Below are 15214 nucleotides of genomic sequence, written 5' to 3'. Positions count from 1 at the left end.
AAACTCTTAACTAGTTTTGTGCTCAGTGAAGCCAGGGAAAAAAATACAAACCTCAGCTGCTGGGGAAGGCAGCGCAGCAATCTTGTCAGATAACCTCACACATTACACTGACTTTTTTTAAAGTAATCTAAAAAGCAGATATCCAAACTTGTCTCCCAGGATATGCCAGACTTGTTTCTTCCAGAGAGAACAATAAAACATCTAAAACTTGGCTATTATCAGTGAGTTGGTGACAAGGCAAACAGAGAAAGAACTTCGCTTGATTTACCACAGAAAACATCTTCCCTACCAGTCCGCTCTGCCACTTCATTCATCCAGCAAGCCTTCCGTGAAGGCAGAGTAATTAAGAGCAGCCAAGAGGCCAGCTGGAGGAACCGAGCTCCCGGCCACTGTCATTAACCTTTGGAGGTAACAGCGGCTGGACGAGAGGGATTGCAGGAGAAAGCACGGCAGCCAAACAACAGGAAAACAATAATTCTCCCTCGTTCAATTTCAACACAGCAGTTACAGGACAAGACAGCCACAATGTTTCACAAGCGCAGCAATTCACCAACGGAAGCTGCCTGAAGGTAGAACAGACTTTGAGATCTAAGTTCTGCTGGACATCCCTTCTCTGAAGAGTGCTTCTGCTCAGCTTGGCACCCTCCTGCAGCCGAGGAGCAGGAGGCATGCAGCACAAATGCCAAGACACCAGGAACTGCACCGACACAGAAGATGAGAGGCACCCAAGGGAGTTAATCAGGTAGAGAGCATTTAAGACCAAGCAATGTATCTGCTGCTGCACATAGATCACTGTACAGGGTCGCTTCATCTCTGTGGCACAAAGATCATTAAATGTAAACTCTCCACCACCCTTAAAATGCATTAGCTCTATTACATGAAAACTTCCAAGCTTTCAAAAAAAAAAAAAAAGCATAACCTCACTATAGGGACATTTCATGTTTCAAAAACAAATCATCAGGCTTGAAACAGGAGTTACTGGGTCGTAGTACACTGGTCTAAGCAAGAGGTCAGACTGAAAGGTCACAATGGCCCTGCTGTCCTTCATACAACAATCTGAAGTCATAAATTCCCAGGTAAACAGAGATCACCCTTCCCACAAGAAGGAAGAAAAACACAGATCAAGCCCCAGATTTCAGTAAGAGGCTGTCCAAGTCACCAACATTTCAATAAAAGGCTGCCCAAGTCACTTCATTCTTCCTCCCTGCATGAAAAAACCTCCCAGCCTACACAAGTTTTGAAGTAAGAGCACGTGCCTTCCCCAAACGAAGAGGTCTAACAGCACGCAACATCCTGCTCCTTACACTCTGGCATTCTGTTCCAAAGGCCTGCTGTGCGCCTCAGTACAGCACTTCAGCTACAACGAGCATACAGCAGAAGCAGCTAACTGCATCACGGCGTTGGCAACATAAATAAGCACAGCTGCAGAAAATGCGGGAGCTCAGAGCATCCAGTGCTGTGCTGTATGCCGTATACACCAGGTGTTCAGCCAGTAAAATCACGTGGAGCTTACTACTCACCAGCGCATCGATGAGGACTTCAGCTCCTTCTTCACTCTCATGGAGAGTATCTATATCGGTCAGTTCTTGAAGCAAGTCTACCACAGCTATGGAAACATGTGCTGGATGTTAAGGACAACCAGGACGGCAGCAGACACGCAGTAGCAAAAGAGCATTGCTCCTAGGCTAGTGAGCTCCTGACCGGACCCAGAACTGGCAGCTCGTTAGGGCACAGGAACACTGGACCCAAGGGTACAGGGACTACTACAGCAGTCTTCATGAACACCAGATTCAGGGGATCCTGACAGCTAGGAACGACAGAAACAATCATCACCGTGTGCTTCCTGTGCTAGGCAATTTCACTGTTGCTTGATGACACTTTTAATTTTTAAATCAAAACTTCTATAGTTGGCATAACTAGGCATCATCTTTCATTGTCAGGATCGAACATAACAAAAGAGAAATGCATTATAATAATCTGATTTGGGTGTTATTCTCTCAGTGATCCCCCTGCTAACCTGACAGCACACGCCTAACAAGGCCAAGGCCACCGCGTGGAGCAGCAGCAATAACCCCCTCCTGCCTGGCCCAATTAAGGCAGCGTGCTCCTCTAACCACGTCCCTCACAGGAGCAGCATCGTTTCTGCCAGCCCAATTTTCACTCATTAACACTGGGCTGCATAACACACGGTTCCCCTGACTGCTACACAGCTCTCTGGTACAACGAGACGTATTCCACCTCATTAGAGCCACTTTCCTATTCTCTCAGACACTCTGATCAATCTTGCCCAATTCCCACTGGGGCAGAACAGGGTATGCAGCTTCCTGCATGTCCTATATAACAACTTTGTGATGAATCTCTTTAAAATTCACAGGCTAACAAACCAGCCTCCCAGCTCTCCCATTTGTCCGTTTGCTCAGGCACACACGGAGCAGTAGGAGAAGGATTTGTATACATCTTTCCTTAGCAGGGTGATAGTTGCAACTTATCTAGTCTCAGGAAAGACTGTCAGAGAGCTGCTTGTTCCAGTCCCAAGTTAACCTATGTACAGCTCTGCTGACGGTGTTTATTAGTATGACTGCTGCTTTCATCACACTTTACAGCAATCCTTAACCGAGCCAAAGCTATCTGTACATTTTCAGGACAGGTAGATGTCACTTACAGTTGCTAATGCCATCAGGAACTCAACCAGAAGGGTGTCACGCCGTACTGGGCAGGCAGCCACTCGTGCTTGTATAAAAACATTGTCAGGGGAGCCAGGGCACAAGTTTGGAAGGCAGTGGAGCACAACTCAATAAGCAGGTTAAGAGAAAATAACCTGCCTTGCTTTTATGCTGCAAGGAATCAATTATTAAGCACCAAAAGCTGGAGGAACAGGCCAGTAGGAACCTCATGAAGTAGGACAAATCCAAGCCCTGACACTGGGATGGAGCAAAGCCATGCGCTGGGGCTGTCCATGGAGGTGACAGCTCTGCAGAAAAGAATCTGGAAGTTCTGGAGAAGATGAGTCAGCAGCAGCACGCCACTGCAGCAGCAACGGCTAATCACAGGCTGCACTGCATCCTCATGAACAAAATCAGCAGGCCAAGAGAAGGACCTTCTCTTACCTGCTGCTTGGCACTCATGGAGCAACATCCTGAATGTTTTGTTCAGCTGTGGGCGCCCCCAGTACAGTACTGGGCTCATTAGAGCACAGGACCCCCTACAACTGTCAGGGGATTAGCAGATGACACACGAGGCAACTGAGGGAATGGGGCTTGTTCAACCCATGTCAGAGATAAGGTAGGATCTAACTGAATCATAAAGGCTACTGCTTCCTGTTAGGTGCTACACGGAAGACTGAGCCAGATTTTTCTGATGGTGAGCAGTAAAAAAATCAAAGTTATAGCAAAAGAATTTCAAGCTAGATTTTCAAAGTCTTCTGAAGAAGCATATCCAGAGATGCAGTGGAATCTCCATCTTTAGAGAGAATTAAAATTCAACTTAACAAGAACCTGATCTAGCTTAAAAGTTGGTCCTGCTAAAAGAGGATTGGGCCAGAAACCTCCTATTGCCCCTTCCAGTTTACATTACTCCACGATTCTACCATGTTTCCAACAGATGTACCCACACCTCAGAGGGCATTCCCATCTAGGGAGCTTCTGTGGAGGCTTCCCATGAGCACACCAGCTGTCCTACGTAATTTAGGAGATGGAAAAACAACTTTGTTTCAAGCTTTCCTGTCTTTAATTAAATCTTGTCAGCGACCACCTTCCATTCACACGCTTTGTGTGAAACTAGCTCAATCTCTGATTCAGCAGGTTATTTCTACTCTCCCTTGGACACTGTTTTTCTCTTTGCATTAGTTCCTCTAGACACTACATTTAAATCACGTCTGAAGAGCCATTTGCTTAGAGCTCTCCTGAAGAATCTTTTTCAATTTGTTTTAACAAAGTCATTAGAAAACTTGAGCTGTACCAATTTCATTACACATCTAGATGCTTCAATTTAAGTGTTTCTCTTCTCTATACAGGCAGCAGCACAGGGAAGAGGCATTACTACAGCCTGTGTCCTGCTTCCTACAGATCTGAAAACACTTCAGCAGCTTTATAAGAACTCAGTTTTCTCCCAAAATTGCAATCCACAGGCCCTAACCTAACAGACAGACAAGTTGCAAACCAAGTTTAAAAAAAAGTTTGGTGGAAAACCAGACAAGTCCTCACCTCCAGCTGTGACTCTAGGACACAACTTCTCATAACAAAAGGACAAAGTTGTATTCCTGTGCACTCCAGATACAAATCTGTCCAGCTAGCGCAGGCAAAAATCACTTCCTTGTGAGTGAGAAATTCAAAGATAACCTGTTAAAACCATGCACATAGTTCACAAAAGGCCTGCGGTGTCCAGCAAAAAAATAAGAGTAATGAAACTCTGGTGCCCACGGAACTGGTTACGCATCACAGGCATTTCCCATGTGCAAGAGTAAATTGTTAACAACCGTTTACTTGAGAGTGATTTTCATTACAGATCACAGATAAAGAAAGCAGTGGCATTTGCTGTTTTGCATGGACAATATGCTACCACATCAAGGTTAAGCTAAATACAAGTTAAAATAGCCAAGCACAAGGATTTTTAAAACTAACAGCGCTTTTCACTTAAAAAAAGGTACAAACTCAGTGCAGCGGGGGAAAAAAAAAGAGAAAAACATGTAGTCTGTGAAAGCAGGATATGAGATGACAGAAAAGTCTGCTGAAAGCCTCTCATGAGAGAGCTGCTGTAACCACTGAAGGATATCTGTGTTGTCGTGTCCAAGCAGCCCGAGAAGAGACTGCACAGCATTCAGCTCCACCAGCAGGTGGTACAGGTCCGGCATCGTCGCGATCACATGCATTTCCTGAATGATGTCATTTAGATCCAATTCCGATTCCATGAACCTGAGGCAAGACAAAAAATAAAAAGCACACGAGTTGTGGTCAGCAGACACAGCCCTTCAAAACAGAGAACAACGCCTTCCCCAAGGCCCCAGGTAAGACTGAGTCACCCCAGCTGCACATGGCCCCAGCATCTGATGCTCCATCATCGCATCAAATGACTGAATCCAGACTTCCTACAAGCAGTTTGTGCCCCACCCTGTCCTACATCTGCCCCTTTACTTTACTCAGGTAGCAGGATAAACCTTCCTACTATATCATTTATATAGTAAAACGAGTGGATTTGTTCCAATTCTATAAATCAGTTACAGAACCATAGAGATTATAACTACACACGAAGAAAACCTTGCATATGACATAAATACTCCAGCGATGCACCTCCCCTACCTACTCCATACTGACACGTGCGTTGTCTTAGTCTGAAGTGAAGACCATAGAAAGAATTTAGACAAAGGAAAGAACACTACACCGGACAAAAAAAAAAATGGTATTCAAGTGTAGGCAGAAATTCATTTAGCTTGAATAACAGAAGAAGAGGCTCGCTGGCAGTGCAGGTGTGGCAAGGAGCATCCTGAAGAGCCTCTGGCTTTCAGAGCCCACCCAGCCGCCTGGCCCACGGCATCGGAGAGCTCTGTCAGTACAAAGCAGTCCCCTCCGCACACGGAGCGCTGCCTGCATACAGAAGCACCGCGCCTTCCCAGCCAAATCAGCACACGAAATGATGATGTGACACCCTGCTTAATTTGGAAAGCAGAACTCACAGCCCCAGGATCAAGCTTTCAGCCCAGCCCCCGGTATCTACCGCCTGCCTGCCAGCGAGAAAAAGCAGCACTGCTCAAAGCAGCGTGAAGGAGAAACCCCCCTGAAAAAGGAGAGACTTGGAGCACGGCCGATGATTCTCTGATGCCAACTGCTAATAAGACTGGCGTCAGCTTACACTTTTGAAAACAAAGCAACTTATTTAGATACGTAAAAGGAAAAAAAAAATCACAAAACCTTATTTAATGTTTGTACTCCCAAAACAAAACCAGCATAACCTACAATTTTAGGACTGAAATTTCAGTCTTTCATATTAACAATAAGAGTTTAATGAACTAAATCTTCTCCCTTTATTGCTATTTATTTTCTTTATGCCACAACTGCAAGTGATTTTTTTTAAACCATATACCTGTCTCTACCAGAAGTCTCGATAATGTCATTTTTAATTAATAAAGTTAGTTTCAAATATAATTTATAAGAACAACATGGCAATAACAGCTATTATGTAAGTTTTATGGAACTGAAAACATCTGTATTTTCAAGAAATTGATTTAGGGCTGAAACGTAAAAGCAAAGGCAACAAATGGTAATGCAGAGGGGCCAAGCATGATCTTACTTCTCTGGATTGTCCGGAAACTTGATCCGCAGCTCCTGGTTTTTGTAAGATCGCTTCTCAAAGGTGAGAATCATCTTTTTCACTGAACTCTCATCCAAAGGTTCCTCCTAACAAAATTGAAAGGCAGAAACCAGAGCTTACCACTTGGATGGAAGGAACAATTCCCTGGCGTGCAGCAAACGGGAGCGCAGCAGCTGCGGTGGGACCGCAGTCAGGCCCCGACGCTTTGGGTGCAGCGAGCAACAAACCCCGAGCGCTGACCACCTCGCTGCAGAAAGCTGGCAGAACTCACACCATCGCTATTCATTTATCGACTCGCTGCAGCTTTGACCTAAGCAAGCTCTGCAGAGCAAACCCTTGTAAATTGGGGTTTAATAAACCAGAGGTTTACCGGGAGGCTTTTTTGCCAGAAGAACCAGAAGAGCTTCCCGACATGTTCTGAATCCAAGTATCAGTGAACAAAAGCAGTGTTTTGCTGTGACCTTACGTGGCGCCACCAGTGCCTCGTGAAGCTTTCTGCTTCTGACATATTACAGTAAATTTCCATTAACAGCTTAAGCCCACAGGTAGTTTCCTTTCAGAAGTCCATTGTGCCTTTTCTTTTTGTAGGTCTACATTTAACTGTCTGTAATTTATGATCTTTTGTATTTTTCTCACTCGGATAAGCTTTCACTTCTATTTTAAAGTCTTTTTCTAAAGAAAAAAAAAAATCAATATTTTACTCTAGTACTTTCTTTTTATTTTGGAAAGTCTTCTAAAGCATTTCTCAGCTGGCATTATACATTTACTGTATGTTAGTAGCACACCCTTAGCTACCTCCCTGTTACTTCCTTTCCTGCTTTTAATGTCCTACTTCTAATTAAAGATTGCTATCCTAGATTTTCTTGTGTAAGCTCTTCCTTCTTCTCTTTTCAACTATTTTATAACCACTACCACAGAGAATTTCTCAAAACAGAAAACAAACCAGGCCTATTCACACCTTATGCCAAGCTGCGTGCCCTGCTCGCTGTTAAGTCGAGTTGTTCCTGGTATTAAGGACTCTTTACGCAGTGACTCAAAGCAGCAATCTTCTCTGAGATCAACAAAGTACCAACTTCTTTAGCAAACTGCATTCCAGTAATAACAGCAGTCCATGCAATGATCATTAAAGACTTCAATTATTATTGGGATTTCCTACTTCCTCACATTCAGCCTGCCTCAGCACTTCACAGCTCACCTCACCATCCCGTTCAAGTAATCAGTGCTACAGCACCCAACCCATATTCCTCCTTCAGGGGAATTTCAATCCACCAAGGGACTGTTGCAGACACTGACATTGCTTCTCTCTATTTTATTTGACTCTTTTTTTTTTTTTAATATATATCACTGTAACATCTCCATTAGGATCTGCTTTTTATGCATTCCACGTTACAGTGTCCTACAGATTAGCCTCCTTCCATCAATTTTACTGAAAAAGAATATTCTGATGGCACATGGATTAACTGTGTTCCAAGATAATAAGCAAGAGATTTGGGTTCCAAAGAAACCTCGGACCCCAGCCCTTCAGATGCCTGGATGGGAGAACTTCACTTGACAAAGACTTGCACATGGCAGGAAACCAGAAGACTCTAGCCAGGCAGCAGGACTCTTGGCTGCATCCGTTCATCCTGCAGCTCAAACGCTACAGAAACCCTGCGTTATCTTTCTCAAGTAGCAGCAGCAACTGTAACGGCAATAGCTCACCATAACAAAAACAAACAAGGGAGATTTTCAGAGATGAACGCTAGCAATGCTGTACGCAAAGGACAGGGATATTTTACAGAGCTACATGATTCTGCAGTGGTGAGTATACTTTTTATTTTTAAATCAAACAGGACACAGGCAGCAGGAAACAAATATCTCCTAGATTTATACCAATCTGTGTGTCACATTTATAAAGTGATCTTTTCCCTGGCCCTTGGCAGAAAGGCCAGTGCTGCATTGGATTTCTGTCTCCAAGGCTTGAAATCATTTACCCTTGACAGCTGCTACCCCCTCCTCTGACCCAAGACCTTTCTCGTGTAGGAGAACGTTTATTTGCTGCTGCAGCATAGCTGGATGGAAGGGGAGAGGGAGAGAAGCTATGTGGCAGGGGGTACTGATAAAAAATAACAGAGTTAGAAAACTATTTAGAATTTAGGAACTATTTCCTAAATATATAATTTAAAAGGTTAATTGTGTATTCCTAACCTAAAACAGAAAAGAATTGAAAGCTTTTTTTTATTATTATTATTATTATCCCCCCCAGTCACCTTCTTTAGACCTTCAGAGGCTATCTGTGAAAGCAAAACCACCTCCTTCAGTTACACAAGGCATGCGCCACGGTATGAAGCAGAGGTCACGGCGAAGGGATCTAGCTTCTGCCTATTTCCCGTAGGACTCTAGCGCTTTACCTCCTCCTCTTCCTCTTCCCCATCCCTCTCGATTATCTGAAGAAGCTTCTTCTTCTCATCATCTGTTTCTTCCAGCGCCACGGACTCCTCCTCCCTGTGACGGCCGTGCTCTCGTGCGCTAGCCTGTTTCCGACGTGCTTTGATTTCTTCCTCCTCCTCATCGCGGGGCCTTTTTGTCCCTCGGTTAGGCTGAAGGCAGAGAAACAAGGTGAATGAACACAAGCCTCCTGAGACCCTGACAAACCAGAACAGCAATACTACCAGAACACTGAGGAAATTCTAACACGTTATTTAAAACATTTGCTTACACAATGCTTAACTCTGAAAAGTGGAGAGGAAATTAATTTAGCGAGGTGTAACAGCACATGATGAGGTGAATCTCTGCCAGCAGCTATGTCAACATCCTCCCGTGTTTGCTCTATGGACACGATTCGTGGGAAGGGGTCTGCATGGAACAGGTCAGTACTCCACAGACAAGAGGTGGTCAGACTGAACTGCTCAGTGGTGGCACAGGGACAGCCCTAAGGGTCCACAGTCAATCAGCTGAGACAATCTCATGTTTTACATGCTCAGGCATACGGCAGTGAAAGAGGATTTTTCTCCCCGATAGTACATGAGCTTATGCTGAACTCACGCACGCCTCCTAATTCCCCTTGGCTTCCCCCATCCCCGTGTCTAAGGGTTGCCAACAGTGAATGCAGAATCAAAGCCCGCTGTAACGCATGCGAGTCAGGAGTGTTGTTGCTGCTGCAGTTCTGCAGGGGTTTGGCACCAGATAAAGCAGCGATTTGCTTGGAACAACCTATTATTTTATCCTATAATTTCCACTTAATAGACAAAATTAAACATAATTCGCCAGGGACAAGAAAAAGTCCATTAACTCTAGTCCCATGTTTTAATTCAGCCAAAAGGGGATGAAAGCATTTGAAATAGCAGGAAAAACTCTCTTCAAAAATCAACGAAACGATTAAATTTGGTCTTGCTCACATTTTTTTGAAGGACAACCAGGCAGGAATAGCAGCATTCTATGCTCTGTAGCTACAGGAAAGGAGAGCTTAATTCATTATTGTTTAACAAGTCTGTGTTAAACACGGAAAACAGAAAGTAAAAACATTCGAGCTTCTTATCAGCCGCTCGAGTTGCCTGGAAGATGATTTCCCGTTTTATTAGCTCTAACACTTGCCCAGCCCATTTCAGCATGCATTGTCTGGCACCACGAGCCAGCTCCTCCGCTTTGGGGGCCCCTTTCCCTAAAATCACAGGAGTCACACCATGTTTGATGACCACAGGGTCTGCTTTCCACTGAGACTGACCCGAAGTCAGGAAGAATCCAAGAGAACCTAAGAACAAAGCGCAGAGGGAGCAGGCGAGCCAGCCAGACAGAGCAGGGCGTGTTCTGGGGGTATCCCTGCTGTCACCTCTGGGCAAGGTGCCGAACCAGCGCTCCCCAAAGCCGGGCTCACAGAAGCTCGGGGGCAGCGTACAGCCGGAGCCAGGTGCCTGCTCCCAGCCAGACCTCCTCAAGCCCAGTGGTTATCTGCCTTCTCCCTGCAGCTGCTCTGCTGTTTCCATCACAGACGAGACGCTCCTGACTTAAGCTCTCCTGCAGCGCTCCCGTGCACTCTTAAAGCAGTTCCCGAGCTCATAATTCAATAGCTGTGAAGCAGCAGCACGCCTGGAGATCCTTCAAAATGAAAAAGTTATTTGCTTGGAGTGTGGGTTTTTTTTTTCCTTAAGCAGATTCCCGTTACTTATCTTCTGGGCACATTAAAATATAATTTCACGTAGATCAATTTCGAAACAAATACATCACTGCCAAAACCCAATACTTTAAACCATTCCCAAGCAATTAGCAACCCCATTAAAGGAAAGAAAAGAAGAAAGAGATGCTTCTAAATGACATCATCTAAGGAAAAATCTTCAGTAAATAGATATTCCTTACTCCGTGCCCTCAGCAGCACACAGGTTTCTGTCCTTCTGCTTCCTGCTCAGTAGCGCCCAATTCATTCTGAACTTGCTCTGACAGATTCACATTACAGCCACACACAGAAATCAGCGACCTAAGTCCTGGCATTTACAGGAAGAAACCTTGCAACATTTGCCTTGGATGTTCCTCGTTTAAAGTCTCAGAAAATCATTCCTTGCTCTCATTTCTGAGCATTAAAAAAGAACCAAAAAAACCCCACAGATAAGACTGACTGCAGCGAAGGCCCACAGGAGCTGGTGGTTTGTCAGACACAAAGCAATGTAGCATGGCCAGGGACTCTATCACCAGAACAAAACCTAAATTAAAACTCCATCATGAAACCAAGCCCATTTCCTCTAAGTACACAACCCCACAGCAGCAGCAGTTACGTCCTGTCTCCATCTCAATTATTTTATCCTTTTTTGTATTTATGTGTTGCTGGGGAGAGGGATCTTCCGTAGCACGCCCCAGCAGTCGTTAGGATGCGTTATGGCAGCGCCCAGCACGCAGCCATTAGCGCTGCCGACGGATTGGCAAGAGGCAGTAATTGAATTCCCAGGCAAGCCTTATTAAGCAGGCATTAAGGTTTTTCCTTTTGTTATTGATGCTTTGCTAAACCTTGCTGGGAATATTGCGGCTTCCACCCCGCACTGGTAAAACCAAGAAATCACAGCTCAGTGCGACACCGGCGGTCCTGCTCCCGTCACAGGAGAGCTCAGCCACCCACCGCTGATTTAGGACCCGCATCACACTTCTGCTCCTTGCATTCATACCCCGCAGGACCGTCAGCGACCACAGCCATTAAGCCCATCCATAGCCGGGCTCCGACGGGTGCGCGTTGTTAAGCAGCCCCATTCCTGGTGTCTGAACACATTTGTTTAAATAATTTCATAGCTTCGCACACATCTACTTCAGCGTTAGCTTTCTGGCAGAGCAGGGCAAGTTAATTGTTTAATAAATAAAAGGTGGGCTTGTGTTACTGCGCTGTGCTGAGGTGCATTTGGCAAGAAGCTGGAATTCATTACGAAGCGCACAAGGAAAGCATTTTTAAATTGCATTATTAGTTAAGCTTAATTTTGTTCTTATTGAATGCAGCCCATCCACAGAAATTTCTTCAGGAGACATTTCCAGTTAAATCTGACACTGCTCCCACCACACACACACAAAAAATAGGAAAGGGTTTAAAAAAACAACAGCTAATTTTCATAAAATGCAATAAATTAAAATCTGTTGATTGGTAAAGAAGGAATCTGTCCCTCCGCTGTCCCCCAGCTGCAGTTGTTCTGGGGATTAAGCGAGGTGTCCCAACCCTTCGTCACAGCCCGGGGTTGGGAGCCCCGGGTGGCAGAGCCCTCATCCCCACCGGTACGGGGCTCGAGCAGCAGGAACGCGAGTGCTCCCCTGGCGGGCTGAGCAGGGGACAAGAATTGTGCCCTAAACCGATTCAGGGCCCTGCCTCGTCTTCCCCACAGCAGCAATAACGCAGCAGCACCAAGACGAAACGCCCTTGGGAAGGTGGAAGCATCGTTCAGACCCAGCCTTCATCATCAGGAAGCTTCAGAGAAGTCTCACAAAAGGAGCCTCACGTTACTGGGACATCTGTTTTGTAAGTAACCTCGTTACTGCGGAGCTCTGAAATTATTTGCTAATGAAATCTGAAATCAATCTCCAGTGATGCAGCTCCTCCCGAGGCCGTGCCTCAGCCAGCTGCAAGCTGCCCAACGGAGCCGCTGCAGAAAACCGCCCGCTAGCTGCCAGGTCAGGGACCCGAAAGCAAGCCCCAGATCTCCAGAGGGATCCTCATGGACTTCTTGATTTTGTTTGCAGCACTTGTGACAAATCCAGCTCCCACCAATCTTACTTCTGCTCCTGGAGCACAGCACCCTGCCCAGCCCACTGCCAGCTGCAAGAGCGGCTGGAGGAACAGCCGGGGGCCTCTGGGTGCTCCTCCGCACCCCATCACACCACCGAGGGCAATGGCAACGAGAGCCCTGCGCAGGCTGCACCCACACGGCGCAGGTTATTCCTGGAGGAGAACTAATCCCTTTCCTCCCCCCAGGCTGCGGGCACAGCTCCTCGAGGCAGCCTGCCACCGTCAGAAGCCCACGGCTCGGGAAAAGGCAGGAGAGCAAAGCCTGAAGCTTCCTCTCCCCATCCCACATCAGAGCTACCACACAAAAATCAGAACCAAAGCCGTACATAACGGCAAGGAGAGCTGAAATCGTTCCCTTTACTCCTTCCCCAGAGAACTGAGGGAGAGGTCTGAAAGCAGCCCGAGCTGGCTTTGTCCCGAGCCACCCACTGGCATCAGAAACCAGGCCCGGGGATCTGGACACAGTGTCTCTGTGCAGAGCAGCAGCAGGATTTAACCAGCAGTTTAGGCCATCTGCGAGTGTTTTGCAGCTCCACATAAAGTTTATGGGTTCCTGAGCTTTGCACAAGCTGCCAGGTGCAGGACCCTGCTGCTCTGTAGCTCCTCACCACAGGAGGCTCCTTCCCCGCTCCGACAGCCGATTGGTGCCAGCCCGCGGCACGGTGCCCAAGGTCTCCCGGGGTTGGCACCGCGGCAGAACAGCTTTTTGACCAGGCAAGAGCACAAATTCGGCATTCAGAGGACACAGACTTGAAGCAATACAAGATAAAGGAAGGGTTTGGGTTGCTTTTTGCTGAGGGAAGCCAAGAAGGCCAACTCATTTGCAGCAAGAGACTAAAATCAGGCAGTGCCCAGTGCCCAGCCCCTCTGCCAGCCGCTGCCTCCCTGCAGCGAGGACGGATGCAGACGTCCTGAACCCTCACAGCTCTCCAGCTGAGGGGAGAGAACCAGAGCTCGGCTGTGGCTAACCTTAGAACAGACAAAACTGGAGCAGTCGGGAGCTGGTTCGTGAGCCCCTCACTATGCGGGCGCTGGTGAAACCTGTGGTGTCCACCTCCTGCTTCTACCTTTCAGCTCCACAGAAAGGGGTCGCATTCTCACAGGATCAGAGATCCTGACAGACAGATTCACCTGCCTCCTGTCTCTCCCTCCCTTTCACCCTTCTGCCTGACTCTGGAAGCCTGAACCCTGCGGCGCCTGATGTCCAACGTTTAACCTGCAACATTTTCCCTTCTGCTGATGTGAAACCACCTCTGTTTGCTGTCAGGTGCGAGCGCACACAGCCAGGACAGCATCTTCAATACTCAGCTGAAACCCACACAATGTTTTGCCCCACAGCTCCAGAACAAGCTCAGCAGCAAGAAGAGTCAGCGCTGCGGTACCTGGCAGTGGATCTCTACCTGCAGCTTCCGCAGGGCACAGCCCCGTGGTGCCACGAGCAGCTCCCCTGGCAGAGGGCTGCACAGAAACCAGCATGACCGAAGCCTGACGGTGTGCCTCCCTTCTCAGCAAAGGGAATCCTGCAGGCTTCACATTTGCAGAACAAGAGAAAAACAAGCAGAAACCCAACCTGGAACCTGATTGCAAATTAAAACACCAACAACAAAAGTTCAACAGAGATTTACCTTTACAGGGCTGAGGTATAAATTGTGCTGCAAAGCAAGTACACAACAGCACCATTAACAATAACTCTTTAGTGTTCTTCACCTCAGGTAAAGGAACGTGAAAAGCCATCATTCTCATATCATAATGAAAAGCCAACAGGAAAATCGCGTGTGGAGAGCTGTGAAGGCAGAGCCGAGCTGCGGGCAGCAGGGCCGAGCTGTGCTGTCAGTGCCACGCAGCCAGGCCCGGTGTGAGGGGCAGCAGGACGGCGCCGTCCCGGGGCTGGCAGAGCCGGGAGCGGTCAGAGGATCACAGGAGCACGGAACCTCCCGAGCTGGGAGGGCCCCAGGGGTCACCGCGCAGCCCTACCCCAAACCCAGACCCACGGCCGGGAGCGCAGCCCAACGGCTCCTGGAGCTCCGCCGGGCTCGGGGCCGGGCTCGGGGCCGGGCTCGGGGCCCGCCGCAGCTCGCGCCCGCCCCTCGGTGCGGAGCCCCCTCCTGAGGCCCAGCCCGCGCCTCCCCCGCCTCAGCGCGGCCCCGTCGCTGGGCACCGCGCACAGGCCGGAGCCTGCCCCTGCGGAGGGAGCTGCAGCCACAGGAGCCCCCCCGCAGCCCGGTGCCGGTTCCCGGTGCCCGGTGCCGGTACCTGGTAGCTGAGCAGCTCCCCCACGTCCATGGCTCCGGCCGGGCCCCGCCGCCTCCCGACTGTCGCCAAGCCCCGGGACCGCGCGACACCGCGCCGGAAAGCGAGCGGCGCAGGCGCGCTGCCGGGGCGCCGCTCCGCCGGAAAGCGAGGCGGGAAGGGCGCTGCCGCAAAGCGGCGCCACACTGCCGCAAAGCGGTGCCACACTGCCGCAAAGCGAGCGTGGAGCCACACTGCCGGAAAACGAGGATGATGTCTCGCTGCCGTAAAGCGGCGCCACACTGTCGCAAAACAGAGCCACACTGTCGCAAAGCGGCGCCCCCCGCCCCTAGCACGGGCAGGGTCCCGGTGCTCTGCACCCCCCCCCCCCGGCCCCGCTCCGTGTCCCCGCGGTCTCGGTGCGGCTGCCCCGTGCCCGCAGGGCTTAGGGCA

The 15214-nt window shown here is 48.4% G+C and overlaps 1 protein-coding gene across 1 annotated transcript in view; it reads right to left on the bottom strand.

Annotated features, from left to right (window-relative positions):
• CTNNBL1 (catenin beta like 1) overlaps window positions 1-14860 on the bottom strand; it is a 46580-nt gene extending 31720 nt beyond the window's left edge. The window contains exons 1-5 of the mRNA XM_082773640.1: window positions 14786-14860; window positions 8694-8882; window positions 6283-6389; window positions 4771-4910; window positions 1521-1618 (exon numbers count right to left, since the gene is read on the bottom strand). Coding sequence (XP_082629766.1) covers window positions 1521-1618; window positions 4771-4910; window positions 6283-6389; window positions 8694-8882; window positions 14786-14815 — 564 coding nt within the window. The 5' untranslated portion in view covers window positions 14816-14860. The remainder of the gene's footprint in view (window positions 1-1520; window positions 1619-4770; window positions 4911-6282; window positions 6390-8693; window positions 8883-14785) is intronic.
• Window positions 14861-15214: the final 354 nt, after the last annotated feature.

This window comes from Aythya marila (assembly GCF_965140915.1).
Source record: "Aythya marila genome assembly, chromosome: 16".
Lineage (NCBI taxonomy): Eukaryota > Metazoa > Chordata > Aves > Anseriformes > Anatidae > Aythya > Aythya marila.
Note: the sequence above shows the minus strand (reverse complement) of the source record. Positions and strands in the feature narration are given on the sequence as shown.